At 36.7% G+C, this 22,462-nt stretch overlaps 1 protein-coding gene across 2 annotated transcripts in view; it reads left to right on the forward strand.

The window, feature by feature from the left end:
• Window positions 1-22,462, forward strand: part of NECTIN3 (nectin cell adhesion molecule 3) — a 57,498-nt gene that overhangs the window by 16,668 nt on the left and 18,368 nt on the right. For both annotated transcript variants that reach the window (XM_059493872.1, XM_059493871.1), the window contains exons 2-5: window positions 6,151-6,489; window positions 13,267-13,563; window positions 15,249-15,366; window positions 17,452-17,603. In XM_059493872.1, coding sequence (XP_059349855.1) covers window positions 6,151-6,489; window positions 13,267-13,563; window positions 15,249-15,366; window positions 17,452-17,603 — 906 coding nt within the window. The remainder of the gene's footprint in view (window positions 1-6,150; window positions 6,490-13,266; window positions 13,564-15,248; window positions 15,367-17,451; window positions 17,604-22,462) is intronic.

The following is a 22,462-nucleotide window of genomic DNA, read 5'->3' on the forward strand; positions in this document are numbered from 1 at the left end:
TCTTAATTTGCTGTGTGTTAATATGTATAAATGATTATAATGTTAGAACATGTAAAATGGACATTGATGTTAATATCGTCTAAGTCAAAATTCCACACAAAGTTTTAAAGTTCATGGGACTTTGTAAACATTCTTAGTGAGTAGTTTGATTTAAAGTTTTGACCTTATAAAATTGGCTTTCTAAGAGTGTCCTTCCCAACTCCATTTGAATCATGAGCCTAACATTCCTTTTTAACTTCCTCTAGTGTCTTAGCTTGTCCTGCTGCTTGATACTAAAGGTCTGTGGAGCATGGTGGTAAGCAGAGTATGCAGGGGCACAAGTGCTGTCTTACATGGAGATAAACTAGAACAGAAGCACTGGTTCACATGTGAAAATGGCATTCTGAAGTAAGAATGGTGGGTAACAGCCAAGTCTGACTCCAGGGGCAGAGTGTTTCTGATGCTCCAACTCCTGCCTCTATGAGTTGGGCTCAAGCTAATGTTAAACTCTAAGTTGTAACTACTTTTTCTTTGACTTTGTGTTGCATTGGAGTAAAGTGTCTCTTTGAAATCTCTTTCTTTGCTTTCTGTGTTGCAAATGTCAGTCTTGTAGGTAATTTTTTATTGTGGAGCTTTGCATATGTTGTCATCTTTGACTCCTTTGTTCTAGGATGACAGTTCTTTGTCCAGTATTGCATTACCTGGCCTTTTAACAGGCAGTGTGAGTTCTCTCTCTGAGCTCTGGATGCTATCTTACGAATGGTAGCTGTAGCTTTCCCAACAATTATTTCTATTCCTTGCTCCCTCTATGTAGATACACATGTTGATGCAGCAACTAGAGGGAGATAACTGAGAGTCTCTTCCATCAGCTGTGGGGAATGAAGGAGCAGAGTAAGACAAGCCTCCTGGCTGAATAGTGTGATGTCTTGTCAGCTGTACCTTTAGGAGCAGCCAGATGGTGGTTCAGAGTGTTTCAGAATTCTGCAGAACATCCTGTGATAGCACTTAACTGAGAATCCATCAGTCTGGATCTTGATGTTAGTAAAACCCTTCAGCAACAGCTAACTTTTGAGACTGCACTGAAATTGAGACTGACCTCTTCACACAGTTCTTGTTGCCAGTCTCTTTGAATTTTCAGTTGCTCGGAAAAGATAAACTTTGTGCAACTTTATTTTATAATTTTCAACTAGAAGTTATATTCCCCTTTCTATGGTTTTTGTAAGAAGTCAGGCTATAGTCACCTAGAGGAGAGCTGCTCATGCCATAAACCATAAAGTCAACACTGGAACCTCATTTTGGGCCATTTGCAGGCATAGGAAGTTAACATTCAGAAGTTAACCATTTGCAAGTGGTGGATTTGCATGCACTACATCATAATGCTTTTAGTTTCCTGTCGGTATTAGGTAAAGTTGATTTAAAAGATAGAATCCCTTGAACTTCAGTAAAATGAAAAAGCAGCCTGAGAGAGCCTGAGAATTTCAGTAGTCTTGGCTTCAGACTATCGAATTGCTATGCATCATTTCACTGAAACTTTTGACATTCAGGTAGGCTTCTCTATGCCTGTTATACTGTGTGCTAAGCATGGAACAAGGTTTTAAGTTGAAGTTTTGAGATGGAAGTAATACATTCCTGGTTTTCTTCTTTAAAAAAATAAGGCAAGTTTTGTACAAAAAAAAAAAGGAACTTGAGCTGAGTCCTGTAAATGCAATGCTTATAGAACCTAATCTCGTGCTGTTCCTGATCTGAGCTCACTTGTCCTCAAAAAACTGATTGACACTCCACTTCAAGCAAGGATTGCGATAAAGCAGATCCTTAGGTGAGAGTAACACTAGGTTATAATACTTTCTCTTTGATTTAAGTGCAGTTTTTTCCTACGTACTTGGTTAGCACTTCTAATTGGAAGCTGATGTTGAGGCATTTTGTACTACTTAATCTTGAATCTCCTCCATTCCTTGGTTCTGATCTTTTTTTGACACAGTAATTTGATCATGCCCTGGTGCTCAAAAGACACACTGACTTCTTCCCAGTCATTTAGGCATATATTTTTATAAAGCCTTAAGTTGAGGTTTCAGCTTGTTTTCTGCAGTGTCTTTGAGTGATTTGTTTTTCCAGTTAAACAAATCTGAAAATGCCACTGGATTTGTGGAGCTGTGTTCATTGCCTGTGTTGCATTGCCTCTTGTGATTGGCTGGGCTAATTCAGAAGGTTAAATTGGGAAGAGAACAAGTGAGTTTTTGAAGGTAGGGGTCTCTTAGGCACCTGATGAGTGCTGACACAGGAGGAGGAGGAGGACTGCAAGAATAAGCTTTCTGATGTCAGCTGAAATTCAACTGGCCAAACAATAATGCTTAGCCTGACTTTTAGAGTGTTCTGCTGACATAGCAACTTGCTGTCTGCAAAATGGAATGTTCTTGTTGTTTTGCTCCATTTGTGATTGGGCCTCTTCTGAGTTCCCTGCCACTAGTTTGTGCTAAGGCCGTGTATACCCATGAGCTGAATAACTTGCTGATAGAGGGGGAAAAATTCATTTTTATGCTCTTCTGTAGTTTGGCTTTGTCTTGTGGAAATAGTTGGCAGGTTATGGAAAATCAGTGGCTAGAAAGGGTCAGTATGGTCACCCTGTCTTGCCAGAAGGGTGCTGTTAAGTGGGTTGCAAAATGCATTGCTTTTATAGTTAGACTTGTGCATGGCTGCTTCATATAGAAAATCTAAATCTGCTGTTATTTATTGCAACAAATAACAAGCCTTAAATGTGGAAAGTATTCTGTCATTCCAAATCATGAATACTTTGTGTTATGAAGGTTGTTATAATTCCTCAGTATCTTTTTTTCAATTAGTAGTAGAAGCTTAATTCAGAATTGATGTTGAAAATATTATCATGGTCAGTATTTGATAGCACCTAGTTCTGTGACTTTTAATGCTGCAAGTGAGCCTTAGGGATCTTTTTGCTTTGTTTACTCTTTAAACATTCTGTCAAGTTGCATGAGTAGAGTCATTGCCTTGCTGTTTCAGGTAGTATTCTTGACTTTATTGCCAAGCATGGCGTTGGATCACTGTGATGAAAAATCAGGTAGTGCATAGGGATTTAGCTGAAATTGAATCATGTTAAAGTGCTTGAGATGGCAATCTCATCAGGCTCTGTGTGAAACAGTACAATTTTATGTATTCCAAGGAAGCAAAAAGGAAAGGGAAGGCACATCTGTAAAAGCTTGGGCAAATATAAAGAAAAAAGAAAGAAAGAAAACCTCATGATGCTGTGTTTACCTTGAGAATTTACAAAACATCTTGATTACTAAGAAAGTACAAAGTGTATGCAGAAGTTTTGTTGAGAATGACAGACTTCAATATTGTGAACCTGAGGCAGAAAAGGTCAGATTTCAAGAGGAGGAGGGCCAGGCCTCTTTAAAACAATAAATGCATGTTCTGTGCGCCTGTGTGTCCTAAATTTGGATCAGTTAAGGACCTGAATAGTGTGGTCTTGAAGTGACTTGTTCTTCAGAACCTTGTGCATTATGAGCCTCTAAATGTGTTATTTTGGGGGAGACATGTAGCTCGTTATTCAATTACAATCTGTGAGCAGAATACTGACTCTTGAGTGGAAGTCTTTATGTCAAAGGAAATACTTATCTTAAGCATCCTGAGCCTTGGAGAGCCCTGAAAATCTGCATGTTAATTAGCTTGCTAGTTTGAACTATTAGCTTGATTGCTCTGCAACTACAGCTAGTTAAATAATAACTGGATGGAGATACTGTTCCAAATCAAATATGTGGCATTGGCATGTCAGATTTGAACTATTTCTAGCACTTTAAACATTTTGGAGTCTATATACTGTTTTATGAGCTGTATGTAAGCTCAAGTTAAATAATTTGTAAAGATAAGTTTGTTTGTTTGTTGGTTTGGGTTTTTTTGCTCTTTGGAGTCTGACCATGTGTCAGAAGATAAGATGAATGTAAAAATGTAAAATTTGGAGTAGTGATATGTTAGCTTTCTACTTCCCTTGCTGGAGAAGGGGAAGAAAAAAGATCTAACTGATCAACATTCTATACCTGCAAGTGTGTTTATGTCTATAAATATATATGAGTCCTGCTCAGTTCAGTCTGTAAATCTTGAAAATAGCAGCAATGAAAAAGTTTGACTTCTGAAAATACTCATGTAATTCATGTGAGAACACAATGTTCTCATAGCACAAATGAGCTGTTAGAAGTATTCCTTGGTGGGAAAATTGAGTATTGACTTTTTAAATGTACAATGGTCATCTTTATGTAGCTAAAGCCTCCAATTAGTGGAAGCAGAGTTGTCAAAAAAAAAAAAAAAAAAAAAAAGTAAAAGGAAGCAAAAGAGCTCATGTGTTCAGTTAACCGGGATATTTTTTCAGTTTAGTTTGTTACCTCTGCAGAAGTGTGAACGGTTTTTGTAAGTTCACTTTTGTGTGGTTTTTCTGTACTAAGCTGTTTGGGGTTATATACAACGAATCACTATGATAAATTATAGGTTAAGATTCAGTAGATTTAGTGTTGCAGAAAGCAGATTCCTGAATGAAAGTGTTTTTCTTTGCTTAAATTACATTACAGAATATTTATATCCTATGCATTCTGAAATTCATTTCACAAATGTAACTTGTGAATTTATTTATAAGGTAGAAAGCAATAATCAAATATTTATTAAGACACATTCCACCTTATGTTTAAATGTAGCAATGGCAAGTGGAGCTGAATTTTGGACAGAACTCTGCATTCCAGTTTGCAAATAGCTGCCCTCTTTCCAGTGTCTGTCACAATAATGTGTTAGATAAAAGGCATGAGGAAAATAGACAGAATGTTCTTGCACTACTTGTCATGGCAGATAGTCTCTATTTGAAACATGTTATGGGTTTTTTTTACTTTTCTTATTATTTTTGTCCCTTCACCAGCCCCACTTACCTACTGATGTATCAACAATATTGGTCTGAATTTCTGGCTTAGTTTGACTCATTTGTGTAGCTTAAGGTGTTCATACTATTGATGTTAGTCACTGGTTTTATACTGAAGAAATCCATAGCTAAATCACTTTTTTGGGTGACTTCATTGACTGAGAAATAGTTTGAACGATGAAAAAATCAACCAATGGGAAGGAGAAAGCTTTTAACAATGGATTTGTAGATAAAGGCTTTTAAGGACTGATTTCCTGAATGCATGGCTTGCTTTTTGTATGAGTTTGGTGAGTGAAAAGGCAGCTAGCTCATGTCTCAAGATGGATGACTTCTTCATGCTTATGAGCATGGGGCTAATAAAATTTATACTTGACTTTTGCTTCATCAGTGAACTTCTTCAGTTACAGCTTGAGTACTGACTTGGTATCTGAAGAGAGAATCAGAGCATTTGAAATAGCTCTGTTAGAATCTGAGCTCAGAAAAAGGAAATACATTGTGGACTAAGACTTAGAATCCTAAGCAAGCGCTTGCCTATGCCTACTCTTGCATATTTACTGTCTGAGACAAGATCTTGTGTGAAGACACACCACTGCACTGAAGCAGAAGGATTGCATATGTATGATGGTAAATGTCTTCATTAGGAGGTAGGGTAGGAGAGCTCAAGTTGAGGTCTTTGAGTGACTGTCACTGTAAACATGGAGTGGTTTGTGGGATTTTGATAGGGGCTTTTTTGTTTGTTTTTTTAATTGTTGCTTTGCTGTTTAAGTATTTACTGGTATGGTAAGTGCTAGAAGTTTCACTTATTTCTACTTATAAAAGATATGACTTCATAAAGATTATTTAAGGAGAAACACGTAAGTGCAGTAGTTAACATAAGTTTTTGCTTGATGCTCTAGATCAGTAATCAGACTGCTAAAAAGTACCATGTCTTGTGGTTTTGGTAAATCTGAATTCACAGAATGTTCATATCCAGTTAAATTCCCAAAAGACTGTTACCCAGTTACACAATTGTCAGGTTGTTTTTATATGAAGTTGTGTATTAGTGGTAGTATCCTCTGAAAAATGATTGATCTGTGCCTAGGTTTGATGTTTTTGCTTGAAATGTGTTTCTGTAGTATTCTAACACTGTTGTGAATCAGTTAATCAGAAAAAAAGCAGGAATTCCCTTCTAAAAAGGTAAGCTAATTATGGAAGAAGGCTTACTGTGAAAACCAAGCAACATGTCTTTCTTGTGTAGCAACTAACACTTGTTTTGTTTTTAGGTGCCTTAGCTGGACCGGTTGTTGATCCACAAGTGACAGCAGTTTGGGGGAAGAACGTTACACTGAAATGCGTAATTGATGTAAATGAAACAATAACACAAGTTTCTTGGGAGAAGATAGATGGTAAAAGTTCACAGACTATTGCTGTTCATCACCCTGAATATGGAATATCTGTTCAAGGAGAATACCAAGGAAGAGTGGCATTTAAAAACTACTCACTTACTGATGCAACAATCATCTTAAAAAATGTAAGCTTTTCTGATGCAGGAGAATATGTTTGCAAGGCAGTTACATTCCCACTTGGAAATACACAGTCATCAACAACTGTAACAGTATTAGGTAAGTCAGCTTTTTTTTGAAAGCAAAATTCTGCAAATAACTTAAAAATAAGTTGAATTTTACCATTTAACCTAAAGAAAATGCAAAATATGTGTTTGCTGGGCTTTCGTTACAGTTGTACAATTTTTACTACTGTCGTAGAGGAGACTTCTTTTGGTTCTTGCTTCTTTAGAACTTGTTATTTGACTGTCTAGTTATTAAAAATAAATAATGAGTTCCTATTTAGGCATTATGCTGAAAACAAACATTCAGTTTGTATTAGCAGTGTTTTAGAGCTTTGACAGACAATGCTGATACCAGGGACTTTTGTGTATGTGCTGGGAAGCTGCTGAACTTGGGTTTAGCTACCGCCTTGGCTAAATTCCCTCAGTTAGTAGTGGGTAATCACCGGTCTTCAGAACAAGCAGGTATTTCTAAACCTTGTTGATAACTGTTTATCTCAGTGAAATAGTCCATCATCTGTAATGAGGTTAGAGAGCTCCCAGTGAGGGTCGATGTCCCGTGCCTGGAAACATTTGGATGGGACTTTGCAGCAGCCTGGTGTGGTTGAAGATTCCCCTGCTTATTGCAAGGGGATTGGACAGGATGACCTTCAAAAAGTCCCTTCCAATGCAATTCTATGATTTTATAAATATGCTGCTAACATGATAATTTTGTATAGCTGCTTAGGTCTGGTGATGCAAACTGTTCTTTGCACAATGTAAATGTAAAGCAAAACTGTCTATGACTGCTGGGAGCTGTGGAAAGAAAGAGTCAATTTAAGCTCTTGACTGTTTGTGGATAGTCATAATGTGAAACTTTGATAGACTTGAGGGTTTGTTTACACTAATTTTCTCCATCTTGTTGAGGGCTGAGTATTGCTGTCATAAGGAATTAGTGCTGAAGTGCAAGTAACTCAGGTGTTACTGCAGTGTAAAGGTAAAATTAAGGTAAAATTATTACCCTGAAACTTGAAAGCCTGTTATTAAGTTGCCCTCTCCTTACAAGAGTGTTCTTCTTGTACTGGTGTAAGGTACTTCTGTATCTCTTAGCCCAGGAGTAAAATGATATTTTCTGTAGCTGAGATGGTTGTGAATGACTATTTCTGTAAGCAGGTGTGCTTTTTAGGATCATCTCTTGCTCTTTGATACCAGCTTTTCATAGTAGTAGAATATTCAATGGGATTAATCAGAGGGCTGTAGCACCATATGTAAACTGGTTTTCACCACAAGGTGGGGCAAAATAAGTGCATTAAAGCAACTGGCTTAATCCAATTTGAAACCAGTAACTTCACCAAAATTCTGTGTGATGCACAAAGCATGTGGTCTTATGGTTCTCTTTTTCACCTGACTTCCATCAGTAGTGCAAGTGGCTATGTGTGTGGTTATTGAAGCAGTCTCTTCATTTCAGGTTTCAGCTATCATGCTTTACCAGTAAGCTGTGGGAATTTGTTACTACCTCCCCTCACCTTTTCTAGTCAGTTCCTCTTTCTAAGATTGGGGTTTTTTTCAGGTAACATTAGTTATTGTGTCCATTTTGCACTCATAATATCAGGTTTCTGGAGGAACTTGGAAAGCACATGTATGTTTCATGTGCTTATTATTCTACATTTGGAAGAGTAGAAGGACCACAACTTGTTTCATTGAATATACGTTATGAAAAATTGCATTTGAAATAAGCAAAGAAGCATTAGTCAGGCATGCAGTGGTTCTGATCATAGCTTTTTTCATTTTTGATGTAGATGATTGCCAATTGCTCTAAGTCTCTCAGGACTCTCTAAATGGCAAAACCCAGCTGTTATTTGCAAAGATGCTTTTCCATCCTAGTTACCAGCAGCTTTGCTTGCATGTACCACTAGGTAGCTAACCCTCTGTTGGACTTAAATTCTATGGCCTCAGCTGTGTATTTTCTGTCCTTTTAGAAACTCTCTGCTACACTGACTTGTAGGCTTAAACTGTCAAAATACTGGGGAAGTAATGATGTTCAGAATATGTTTGTAAATTAATAAATTGTGAACTTTGCTGGCCTGAACTCAGCAATTCCAAGCTCATCAGAATCTTAAGGCATGCAATTGCTGTAATTTAAATCTTGATGTAACTTAAAATAATCTTCAATGATACATTGGCTGCATTCTCCCACTGGTACAAAAAACTCTTCCTTAAGTAAGGGAAAAAGTTCCTGTCCTAAGACTGAGGCTGTTTCCAGTTGAAGTAGGACTGCCTTTTTTCCTAGTCCCTGTCTGTTCTTATACAGCGAAGAATTTGTTTCCTTCCCCTGTGTAGTGGACATACTTAGTCATGTACTAGATGCTTTTACACTATAAAGTGGACACACTGAAGACAAATGGAAGAAAGAAGTAACTGCAAGATAAAATGCCCTATGTTTTGCCACAGCGCACTGATCACTTAAGACCATATTTAAAACTTCTTGTTGTGTGCCCCAAGTTTAACAGATGAGCCATGTTTGGTGACTTTGCCCACTCCCAGTTTGCTTTGTTTAGTGCTTCATGTCATCTTAAGGAAATGCACTGTAAAAGAAGAGGTTAAGACAGTAGAAATACGAAAATGCTTTTAGAATCAAACAGATATATTGAACTTTTCTGAAACTTTGATTTGCCAAACTTACCTTGTTAAACTTTGCAAAAAATGGCAAATAATTTTTGTGTCAAGCTGTTGGTTTCCCCAAGATCCCATGATGCTGACCAAATGAGGCAAACTGGTGTCTCAGGGCACAAGAAAGGGCTTGTTGCTGGGTAGCTTGCAGAGCTGATATAATTTTTATGTGATTAACTTGAGTGCTGCCCATGACTACTTAAAATACTTGGTTTGGTTTAACTCTGTCTTGCTAAGTTGGATTTCTTATCATGGGTATTGATCAAGTAGGTCTTGTTCCTCTGCAGCCTAGCTCTTACCAATGCTACAAGTGAGGAATGTATTGTACAAAGGAGTGTCAAAGGCATAGGTCATGAATTAGATCCTAGACACTCTAATGCAGAAAGTCTTCCAATTAGGAATTAAAAGATTATGCATGTCAGGCAGTATAGATATTGGGTACTGCAGAATACTCAGAAGAAAGAAGTATCAAGTAGATGGCAAATTAGCGAACTTACTGGCCTTAAAACAAAGAGGCAAACTGCTTCCCCCCCAAACTATTAAAACAAGAAAACCTTAATAAGTTAATTATTAAGTATTAATTAGCATACAGGATAAAGTACACAGAAAGATAAAGCTCCTGGTTTTGAGGTGAGAGAAAATAGAAACTTGAAATACTGTTTTGGAAAGAAGTTAATGAAGTGCATGTCAGATGCGATGAAGAAAACGACAGTTTCCAGTGTCATGCTATTGCCAAGGAATCAATGAATTTAATGTTGGGACGAAATAATCCTGTGTGTGTTGTAATCATGCCAACATCATCCAGACCTGTGCCCAGTGTGCACAGAAAAATAGTTTTAAAACCAACAGAAGCAATTGAAAAAGGCTTATGATGTACAGGAAAACCAAGAAGCAGCTTTTTGGCCTCGAAACTTGATGCAGTAAGATTTAATGCTCATGTCTGGATGCTATATTCTGTTCATTTTCTATAAAAAAGTATAAGGACCAGAGCAGCAAGAGATTTCTGGTATGCCTATGTTGAATGTAAGGTGAAGGTTGAATAAGCTGGGTTAAATTAGATGGTGGTCATGAGTCTGTAAAAGGGCAAGCAGAGATGGGCAAATTAGTTGAGACCTTTTGAACAACTGCCCATCTTCCATGCTTCAGCCATCCCGTCTTTAATACTCAAGTATAGTTCACGCCATAATGTTGCTCTCACACTGTGGAAGTAGGTCTTGCTTTTGCATCTTAGGGGATTGATGGCTCCTTTTTCCACACAAAGCATTGTCCTCACTATCTTTTTAATTTGGCCTAAATAGAGCATAAGGTTTCTACTGAGTGAGTGTAGCAGCTTCTCTAATGTTCTCCCAGCTGCCTCTTGTGGCCTCCACCACCACTGTGGGCAGAGAAAGTCATTAAAAATCACACTCATGTGGTACAACGAATGGTCCTGGGATAAGAGGACTGCATATAGAAATTACACTTCCACAAAACAAAAAATTAAACCAAAAAGAATGCCAAAACCCTGCTTTGGATAATCAGTTTTCCAAATTGAAAATGGTAAAACTGTTTTGCACTGTGAGAGATGAGATGTCAATACCCCCTTGTAATTATGGATTCATTAACCAGATACTTCTTAATCCATGACTGAAACATCTAGAAAGGCCATAGAATAAGTATCTGGGCTTCTGCTGGTTTTGTTTCAGTTGTTGGGACAGAGTAGTCCTGAATGATAAACTATAGAAATAAGTATCCTAACAGCTGCTTTCAATTTTTCAGTATGTGGTTATTTAGTTACCTTGCAGTTGATGTGTCGTACAAGAATCACAATTTATGAGAAGATATGACAATAGAAGCCTAAACATTTCTGATGTATAAAAAAAACTAAACATGGAAACAGGTAGGACTGGGAATAAGTGTGTTTTATGACACTGAGTAGTTTTGAATTGTTTACCTTTGGTGTCTAGTTGACAAATGTAAAACCAAATATTGCACAATGAACTCAAACTGACAAATCTCTGGTATCATTTGAGAAAGCAGGTGTTTAAAATTAGTCTGTCATGCTGCTTGAAGGCTTCTTTTTCTAAAAGTACAGTATTGAGTAGTCTTCTTTGGGTCTGGACATCTGGACAGCAACTTAGTTAAGAGTTCTTGTTTACTTACATATCCCTTCACAAAGAGGTGGAGAAAAAATTACACAGTTGCATATTTTGTTTTGAAGAAAAATCAAAGGAATAGAACATATCAAGCTTTTATTTCCAGCTGAAATTATTTGAGTCTAAAGTTTTGGCATGAAATGCTAATGATAGCTGCTAATTTAATTTATTTTACTATTATGGAAATCTTGGGAAGGGAGGAATACAGCAAAAATTAGAACTTTCATGTATGTAAAATTCTAAATATAAATTTGGTTTATACTTCTGCATTTTAGTAATGCTACAGAAGCTACTGAATAAATCTCTACCACTGATTTTGGGAGGACAAGGTAGTAGAGTTCATGTTAAATCAGGAAAACCAAATTGTGGGTCAAATAACAAAGCTATGTTATGTCAAGTTCTCCATACTAGGTTTTAAAGGCTTGTTTGGTGGATGAGACAATGCTTCAAGTGTACATCAGCTCAGATATGCAAGCTTACTGCACAAAGCTCTAGCTGTTGCTGGTGTTGCAGAGCAGGGAATCAGATTTTGAAAGAAGCTGTATTAAAAATACTTCAGATCTAGAAGAGTGAGTGTGCAACTTGGTAGAAAATAACCTGCTATTGGCTTATTTTCAGTAGTGTTACTAACAAATCTCACAGGGTGGTCATTCAGAGAAGCAAAGTAGAATAATTTGCTCTTGGTATCTGCTCAAACAATCCTTCAGTTTCATAACAACTTGTTTTCTTCAAGCATTTCTATGCATAGAACAGAAGATACGTTTTTGTAAGGTTATCCATTTAATAGTTGCCTTTTCTTTTAGTATAATTGAGCAAATGATAAACCAACTTGTTCAGACATGAACAGTGTTAGACTGAGCAGAAAACAGTCAAAAACTGTTCCTAGCACTAAATGGGCTGAAGCTGAAAAAATTTGTTATCTTTGGAAGGTATAGGTAGTTGGAGAACTTGCCAGGTACGGTACTTTGCTCCGTTCTCTTACAAGATGTGTCTGTGGGTCAGCTTCAATTTATTGGAAAGAAATTCCATGAACTAACTTTTTTCCTTCTGATACTGAAAGGCACAGAACTTGCAAGACTTATCTCTGCTTTGTGATTAGTGAGGGCTGATCCACTGAGGTGGATTCTGAAGCATTATGGTGAGTAGCAATGACCTTCCTTCAGAGGACTTCAGTAGCCAGATTAGAGCAAGAGACCAGGATTGTGGAACAGGCCAGTACACTACTGCAAACCTGTCCCTTACAGAACTGGTGACACAAATGGGCCATTCTAAAACAGCCCAGCCATGGTTTGTATCTGAAGCACCAGGTAGTTTTTCTGACTTGGGCTGCAGCTGGTGGGTGGCTTGTACAGGGCCAAAACAGATTTGCTAAAGCAAAAGGAAATTTTTTGGAAGCTTTTTAGTCTATAGTCCTCAGCAGTAGACTTGTCCATGAAGAGCTCAACTTCCTTTTAGAAAGAATTGTGTTCCCCAAGTTTTTAAAATTTTGGGGTGAGCAGTGGCTTTATGAGGAGGTCACTTCCTTCCACATGCAAATTACTTTAGTCTTAGTATTGAGTTCCATGTAGGCAAAATATATATATATAGGCAAAAAATTTATTTTTATATAAAACAATGAATTTTATTTTTATGGTATTTTGTTACTGGAATTTTATTTCCATATAGCTTACTTTGTATATTAAAAACTTAAATAAATTTCATGTACAATTGCATATTTCTGTGTACTTATTAGATCCTTTATTCAGTGTGTAGTTTGTATATATAATAAAGATGCAGCTTGGAAGTAATTTCTATAACAGTGATCAAGAAAAGCTTAAACTCCTAATGTTAGAACACTGAAGTAGATTTCAAGAGACACAAACTGACAGTACAGGTAGTGTCAGCAGGCCAAAGCCTTGTGGAACTGTCATCTCTTGAGATACGCGTAGTCTTCTAGGATGTCTGATTAACATGAGCATTTGCAAGCGGATTAGATCTTGTTTAACTTAAGTAGTGACACTTTCAAAGATGTGGAATTCTTGTTTGAATCTCTTTTTTTTCCCCCTCCTTAGTTGAACCTGTTGTGAGCTTAAAGAAAGGACCAAACCCTCTAATAGATGGTGCAAATTGGACAGTAGCAGCCACTTGTACAGCAGCCACTGGAAAACCTGCTGCGCACATTGACTGGGAAGGAGGCCTTGGTGAAATGGAACCCACCTCTACTTTGTTTCCAAATGAAACAGTGACAGTTGTAAGCCACTATGTGATTCTCCCGACACGATTTGCTAGAGGAAGACACATAACTTGTGTTGTGAGGCACCCCACCTTTGAAAAGGAGATGCGATACCCTTACGTGTTGGACATACAGTGTAAGTATGCTGTGAGGTAATTACTCCTGGTTTGTATCTTGCAACTTCCCCCTTAATCAGTGTTCCACGGGAAGGAGATGAGCACTTTCTGCTTCAGGAAAATGGAAACTGTATAGAAAAGCTGCGGTAAGAGGCAGGTCAGGCAGGAGTAAAAACCTAGGGTCTCTGTATGGAAAATAAAGTCATGAAGTTAGAATACTGTTACATTTCTACTGTTTTGGATATTGAATCATAGATATACATGAGTGTTGACACAAAAGCTGTTTATAGCGTCTTACAATTTCAGCAGTATTCAAAATGCTAATGGAAATTCATGTATGAGATGCTAAGTTGAAAATAGGTCTTAAGTTACGTTCAGATTATTTACCAAGCTTTGTCCACTCTAACTAGCACAAGGAAACAAGAACATAATAATATAATTCAAACCTGCACAGGGCTTCTTTAAAAAATTTATGGCTTTTAAAAGACGTGAATACAAAACAAGGTGGTTTACAGTGTTGCTTAGTTAAAACCAGTTAAGACAAGTAAGCTTTAGGCATGTGGTCCCTTTTTGTTAGACAGTACATATGTGAACAAAACCAGCTATTTTCGTGTTGGTCCTTTGGTGGCCTGTCTTGGCTGTGTGCTGCTTTAAAGTTCCTAAATCACAGAAGTCTGTCAGTTCAAGTAGAACAAATGTAGCGGCTGGGAAAAGTAGACTTGGCTGTTTTGATTTGACTGGAGTTTGATTTTGGCTTGGTTTTGTTCTGTTTGGTAAAGAATCACTTATTTTGGCATAAAATAGTGATTAACACTGCTTTATTTTATTGGTCTTGAAATAAAGTTCTAGGTTGGAGGGTCATTGATACAGAAATAAAACTGAAGAGGATTTGTATTGTCTCAAACAGTGAATAAAATAATTGTTTCCTGTTGAAAATGAAGTGAGGGTGCAAGTTGGTCTTCAATATTTTCATCTGAGATTAGTGTTAATGCATGTTTCAGAATTTCTAACAAGGTTGTATAGTAAGGTATGCAGCAACAAGCAAGAAGCAGCGTGTGCTCTTCAGTCTTCCCTAACACTTATTAGCTTTTGCAACTGCTTCTCCATTTTGGCTCCAGAGTTTATCCCAAATCATACTAGCTTGTCTGTTCCTTGGCTTTTAAATATTTTTCCAACACCTCTCTGAAATCACCTCCTGGCTTTTTAAAGCCATAACATAATTCTATATTTTGATGTCAATGATAATTTAATCTTTACAGTTGGCATCTGTGAACTTTTTGTTGATTTCTTAATTACCCGGTTTCTCCTAAGGTTGTTTCTGGTCCTTTGCTGTATCTTGTTGGTGAGGAGTAGTTCTAAGTTACCATTCCTCCTTCCCAAAAACATGAAACTGATTCTTTTTTTCTGAAGTCCTCTTACTTCTCCGGGTGCTGTGTGGTTGCTGAAAACACACTGGGAAAGTTGCACTGATTAAAACTTTTTGTTCACTACTGCATATTAATGTTGTAGCTTGGAACTGTATCATGCTCTCTGTGTATTTTGGTGGTGGTCTTCAAATTAAAAACAAAAAGGCAACCAGCAACTAAAGCACACAACAAAAAAAAACCACAGGAGAAAAGTACCTGTCTGTTCTAATAATCTTACACATGATTCACTTTTAATGTAAAAATTGTGATTGTTCATAGATGATTTTTTTTTTTGTCAGATACCCCAGAAGTTTCAGTAACTGGGTATGATGGAAACTGGTTCATTGGAAGAGGAAATGTTCAGCTCAAATGTAATGCCGATGCAAATCCATTACCTATGGAATTCATGTGGACCAGGTAAATATTTATGAAAAGGGACTTGGCACATGATTCAAGTGGTGTAATCACTTTGCTTACAGTAAATGCATGTTTTGAAAACAAAGAGTATGTGACTTATATTGGTCATATTGGTTTTATCCAGCTTTTTAAAAGGGGAGTACAAGATGTGTGTTTGTATGAATACAGGTGATATCTTGTAAATTTATGTGCCTAAACAGTTTGTCATTACTCTCAGGGTAAAGTGTCTTTAGTTACTCAAGGCATACTGAGCTTTCTGTGTTACAGCATGTAGAGCAAAGACCAATAACTCTAATAAGCATCCAACTATTATTTACATATGCCTCTAACGAAAAAATTTAAAAGCTTATGTATCATCCACATTTCATGAATCTGTGGACTACCATCCTAGGCTTAGCTCAAAATCACTGTGATGAGAAATTTCAGCGCATAAAAACTCCCGTGTTTGAAAAAAGCCCCCAACAGCTATTCCATTTGCTTCTTCAGATGCACTAGGTTCTTAGTTCTCTCATTTGAATTTGAAACATACGTAAGAACTAATCAATACTACAAATGTTCACAATTCTAGAAGAAATGAACCTATTTAAATACATTTAAAGCCACTTGAGCTTCAGAGATCACTGCTAGACTTCCTAAACTTAAAATGGAAGAAACTTTTACAGGAAATCTAAATTTTCTGGAGTAAACCTGGTATGCCTTTCTGAGCACCAACAAAACCCATCCAAAAATCTAGTACTAGTGAATAAGAAAGTTCATGTGTAGGGGGGAAATCCATGTAAAAGAAGGGTAGCTTGAGCTTGGAGAAGTGCTGTGTTGGAGAAGTGTTGAACTGTGTACTGTTTGACTGGTATCAGATTACAATAGGTTGTAGAACTACCTTACCAATGAGATTTGTCCCTTGGAATCCAAGATGGCATTGTATTTACTGGGATAGTGAGATTTTCATGGTTAGTAATATTTTTAAATGTTGCATGTATGAGAACTTTATTTGGATAGAGCTTTCAAACCACTTGACTGTTTTTATAACATTTCTTGAAATAAGTACTTCTGGTACTGTGAATTATGAAGTATGTGACTGATGACTTTTATCATCAATTCTGGGCAATAATCATAGCAAAGGACTAGGGATCTTGTCTTGAACTACATTTTCTGAAGATTGTATTTAGTGTTAACTGTCAAGTGTTTTTCTTTTCCTTTGAGTACCTGTTTTAAAGTGATGGTTGCCTTTTTGTTCAATACTACTTTAAAGAAAATCACACTTTCTAAATGCTTTCAAGATATTGTCATCTAGTGATCTAGTTTGAATATTGATTTAGGCCTGCTTGGCCATTAATAGGTACTTAGATAAATCAAAATGGATTTCAATAGCATGGAATTACAGATGTTTAATGGACAGTTGGCAACTCTCTAAGAATAGTTCCAGGGCCTTTGTCCTTCCCTTTTTCTCTTGTGTTTGCACAGTTGTTACTGCAATCTCAGACAGAATTGTACAGGGAAATGATAGATTTAGAAAAGTCAATTGATAAAAAATAATTATTCAACCAGTTGTTTCCCCAGGTGTATTGCCAAGTACCACATTCCATTTCAGTGCTGTAATTTAGACAGAAGAGTGATGGGAGGTAAGAAAATACAGTTCAGGAGAGGAGAAAGTGCTGGAATTCTTGCTCAGAAGTTCTAGTCAAAATGTCCTCCAAATTAAGAATGTATGGACAGAAATATCTACTGGATGCAAATGAACAGGCAGCTAATCCTGACAGCAGAAGTGCTTCTTAGACTGTTAGTTTTCAGAGCTTGGGTTGTCTTGTTCCTCCAAGTCCTTTTGAGATGTTGTTTGCTTAGCTGTAGAAGTGTTGATTTTAGACAGCTTGCTAGTTCCAGCAGATCTGACATTGAAAGGATTTTGCCCAGAAATTAAATACTGAGTAAACCTTCAGGTGTACACTGAGAATATTGAAGGGAAGCCCACTGGAAGTGTCAGAGCACAGTGAAAAATTCATTCTAGAGATTATTGGCAATACTATTTTAAACTCCTTCTGTTTAAACTAGTTGTAAATATACACATTTGAAATAGAACTGTTCTTTTAGGTTGGATGGACAGTGGCCTGAAGGATTGTTGGCTGTTAACAACACTCTGCAATTCAGCAGCCCTTTGACTTATAACTACACTGGGACTTACATCTGTAAGGTGACTAATGCTCTTGGTCAGAAAAGTGATCAGAAGACTATCTACATATTAGGTAAGTTTTACTTCTTAGCAAAGACAGTATGTTAACTTGGAATATTTTTTTGTCAGTGGTCAAATGAGCAAACTGAAGAGCCAGTTGTTGCATGAAATATAGGAAAAATATATGCTTTTTGTGTGAAAAACCATTGAAAGTGTGGATTTAAAAGCTACAGCACAATTTGGGATTAAACTGACTCTTGAATAGGAACATATAGTGGAAATTCTTATGGCTAAGGTGCTTCTGAGATGATTATTTTCTCTTGGTAATTTTACTTTTTGTGCGGTGTTAACCTGTGTTTGACAAGACACATTGACTGCAATAAGTAATACCTTGTCTTTAATAAATTGAGAAAACAGATGTTAGTGGAAGGAAAACAATTATGTTTAGAAAAGCTAAACATGCTCTTTTAAGGAAGTTAGAGTTATGTTCTGAATTGTGTCCATTTTATACCAGTTACTTGTGTAATTTTCTCAGGGTGCAGATACCCAGTAATCCTCAAGTTAAATACCTCATGCAGAACTCTTGCTGATCTACTTAGTACCATGTAGAGAATTTGTGTGTCTGTGTAGCACTACTGCTGCTGGAACACACATTCTTGCAGCATTAACACAATGTAATTAATGTTTTACTGTGACACCTTTTATGTGAAAGAGCACTATGACTTACAGTAAGCATGAATACTTCTATACACATGTGGAAAAGCTGTTCAGATTTCCATAAGGGATTAAGTAAATTAGCTTGATGAATAAATGCTAATATTATCGGGGTTTTGAAGGAAGATAATAGACGTGAAAATTAGAACTTCATTATCTTGTATTGTGTTGCTGCTTTCCAGTAAGTTCTTGACATTAGTTATTTCATTAAGTAAATTAAGTCAAAGCACATGTTGGCCCATTAGAGAATGCAGAGATGGTGGATACATAGATGACTTCTTTGTTAAAACTCCATTTGAACACTTAAGAGTTAAAATGAGAATATAGGACTAAAACTGTAAGTACAAAATATTTGAAACCGTATCAGTCAGAATTCACTTTTGACAGTTCTCTGTATCTTTAGAATGAATGATAATGTTGAAGTCAGTCACTGTAGGCCACTGTGGAAAGCTAGTAAGTTCTAATTAACTGTCTAGTCAATGAGCTAGTTAACTGGAAACTTCTAAATAGTTTGAGACAGTTGAATTACTTGTAAACTACTTAATACCTAGAATTTTATATAATTGAAAAGATTTCAAGTGCTGCCAATTGTTATGAAAGTTATTTCTGTGAGAGTTACTTTTGGATGTTTTGTTTCTAAGGCTGCTTCTACGGAGAAGACTTCATGGCTGCATAGCAGTCTCAAAACAAGTACAAAAACTGGCACATTGTAAGAAATATCAATTCAAAAAATTAGAAAATCATCATTAAATGGGGTAAAAGGTTTGACTCAAATATAACTTTCAAATACACTTGCTCAAAAAATAACAGTGCAGTTTATAGCTCTGTTCTCAGCCTTATTCTAAGGAATGGGGAAAAGTTTTTTTCAAGTCCACTCTTCAAGTTGTCAGTTCTGTAAGTGTTATGTGATCTAAATAGACCTCATGCTTTTTACCGTGACTGTCATGCATGAAAATTAAAGGTTGTCATTCCAATTATGTTTTCAACTAACAGGCTAAAACAGGTCAACCAGGAAATCCTAGATAATATTTTCTAAAATGAATCAAGTTTTTAAAATGCAGGGTAGGCATACAGGCTAGTTGGGCTGTGGTGATGGTTTGTGTTCTAGCCTAATGCAAATCTTACAGAGTTTAAAACAGCTCAGTGCAGAGATAGTTAAGCTGCAGCAGTTGGCGTTTGCTGTGAATTGATGGACGCTGTTTATGTGTGTGCTGCTTTTCAGCTGTGCTCAGCAACTTGGTTTTACTGTAGCAATTTAACTGCAATTAGCAAACCTTAGCTGTTTTCAGGGAGCAACAAAACTGAGCCTCACTTATTGTGCAGTCTATACAGTGTCATGGTTCTGCCAGGTAGGTCCACCTATAATAATAAAGGTTTTAGCTCTCAGTAAATTTCAGTCTTTAAAAGTGTTATGTTGATCATGCTGACAAAATTATTAAAAGCACTGTGTATAAACTTTTTGTATATAGGAGATTTGATAAAAAAGGAGAGGTGAAGCAATTATAAGTGTAACACCTGTATTGTTCTCAGAAACAAATACTAAGTACGTTCTATTGTAACTCTTGAAAATAACTTTACAAAGTGATTGGTTCTTTAATTGAAAAGCCCTTAAATGATGCAGGATGGGCAAGTGACCAATAATCAATTCACTTACCACCTGTAATATTTGACTTAACTCACCAGGTATCTATTAATAGTAAACATGGCAGTGATGTACTGTAGAGCAATAAGCTGAAATAATCAATTACCTTATTTTTCTGTCTTTGCTCTTAGCCACTGCATAAAACTTGGTATAAAATGTGAACCAAAACTTGGAAGTTAACAGACAAAGCTGTATGATCACACCATCTTTCAAATTTTAATTATGAAGCTGTCAAAAAGGATTTATGAAGTTAATGTTTTTGAACAGTCACCATGCTCGTAGTTGTTAAGCTTTTTAACTGCTAGAAAAAAATACCTATTAAGTTGAAATGTGTTGTAGGTTTGGAATATAGCTGAGCAAAAGATTGGTTTTGGTCCTGATATTCATTGTTAAAGTCAAAGCTACATTTTTAATAAGTTCTGTTGTGATCCTAAATCTTGTTAATATTCTTGAAGTGAAATACAGAAATGAAAGAGAAGTAGTTGACAGGAACTAAATAGTATCTTCAGCTTCCGGCTTCAGGAGATTCTACATCATTATAGGAATAGAGAAATACTCAAATAGTTTTTGAAGTGTGGTACTTATTTTTATATGGCATTTAAGGCCTAGTCATTTTTGCAATTTTTATTAATTCAATGAGGTAAAGCTAAACTTTTTCCATAGTTGTCCAGCAAAAGCAAGTCATGCTTCTAGTGGACTTCAAGCATTGAAGTAAGTTTTCTAAAACATGCTGTCAATTTGATATATAAAGCTCTTCCTTGTGCAATATTGATTTACTCAGTTTTCTTACACAAGGAATTGAATTTTGTTTTCTTGACTCTTTCACCTTCATACTGTATACTGAGGCTTTCCCTTTCTCCCCTTGCAAGGAAGAGGTGACCTGTGAGGCTTGCATTAAGGTTGGAACATACTTCTTCTGTCATGACAGCCTTTGGAAGAGATTACTTTTGTTAAAAGTAAAACCAGCCTTTGTTAGGCAGCAATCCTAGAAAGGTGTATTTTGTAAGCACAAGGGGTCACCTTCTTGTAGAGTGGACACTGTGAGGATTAACATAGCAGAGACTGATAGTTGGTTTTAGGTTTTGCTGCTTCATATATAAACCTCTGTTCTGAGAGCACCTTGTGAATACGGGCACTCTCTTATTTTCTAAATTACATATTGGTGGGATGTTGACAAACTGCTCTTTAGCAAAGGGCTTTTGCTCCCTGGTCTAGTAGGCTTTGAATTTTCAGTGGTCTTCCTGAATAGTCTTCCATGCTGGAGGTTACAATAATAATAAGTTTCTCTTGAGTCCCAAAAAAATACCAAAGTCTTTTATCTGATGCATGAAAATCCCAGCTAGAAACCACAAAAGCACACTGAACTTTGAAAGTGGCTGATTGATGAGAGAAACTGTTGACAGCAATATTAGTATTATGCTGCCAAAATAGAGGTGGGGGAGCACACACTGAAAAGAATCCTAAGGAAAATGTTGAGCTGCAGTGTGAAACCTTTGTAGGCAAGACACTGTGGGGAGACTGTTATGCAGTATCCTCACTGACTACTTGACATTAGAGTAGCAGTGGCTGGAGAAAGAAAGAAAGAAAGAATCATAAATTTCCAAATCATTTGCTCTCAGACTTTGAGTCTTCCTCCATGGAAAGCTGACTTTCCTGCTGTCATAAAGGAGTTGCTACATAAGCTTTTCAGCAGTTGAAAGAGCTGATTTCTAAGACCTAACTGCACAGAATTATTATTCAATTTTTAAGTACTTAACATCTAAGGATGATTTAGCAAGAACAGCAAATCAAGACACAGTAGTATGTATGTATCTGTGCAAACATACAAGTAATACATATACAGGCAGGTCCTTGCCACTCAGTAAAATGGTGTATGCAAAGAGAGATCTTGTAATTTGTTCAAAGCCAACTCACTTGTGGATTAGATGTAATTGATAGCAGATCCTTGTCTTGTAGGAGGCAAAAAAAGGGGACATTTGCATCTTGAATGGTGTGGGATTGGTTTTTGCAAATAGAGAGAACTATTTCTGGCCACTCTGTTGTGGCTTTTGGAACCAGACAGACTTTGACTGTCTATGTTAACACACAGCAAGTCTCCAAGGAACCTTTTTCTCCAAAACTTTTTCTGTAATATGACAAATTCTAACCCAAATAAATTATGACAGTATTGAATTATCTTACCTGTTGTAGAACTGGTCACTTTACCTCTCAAATACTTCATAGTAGGCTAAATCCAAAATGGTTTTTGGTTTAAGAGTGTTGTGTTCTGTTGTTGACTTTTTTTTTTTAAACAATGATAAGCTGATAATACCGAGACAGGATTTAAACCTAAAACTTTGAAGATAGTGATCTGATTTTTAGTGATGATTTATCCATCTCTTTCTACTTTCTTCTCTCTGACATTTGGCTTATTGTTGGCTTTGGATTGGCAACAGAAGCAGAAGTGAGTCCCAGAAATTTGAAGGATGTGGTGTAGCAGGAGGATTGAAGCAGGGAGATGTAGTGTTTGGGATGCGAAACATGTTATGTTAGTTGGATGCCTCTACTAAACTTAATGGTAGAAACTCCCCTGCCCA

This window comes from Ammospiza nelsoni, chromosome 2 (assembly GCF_027579445.1).
Source record: "Ammospiza nelsoni isolate bAmmNel1 chromosome 2, bAmmNel1.pri, whole genome shotgun sequence".
Taxonomy (NCBI): Eukaryota; Metazoa; Chordata; class Aves; order Passeriformes; family Passerellidae; genus Ammospiza; species Ammospiza nelsoni.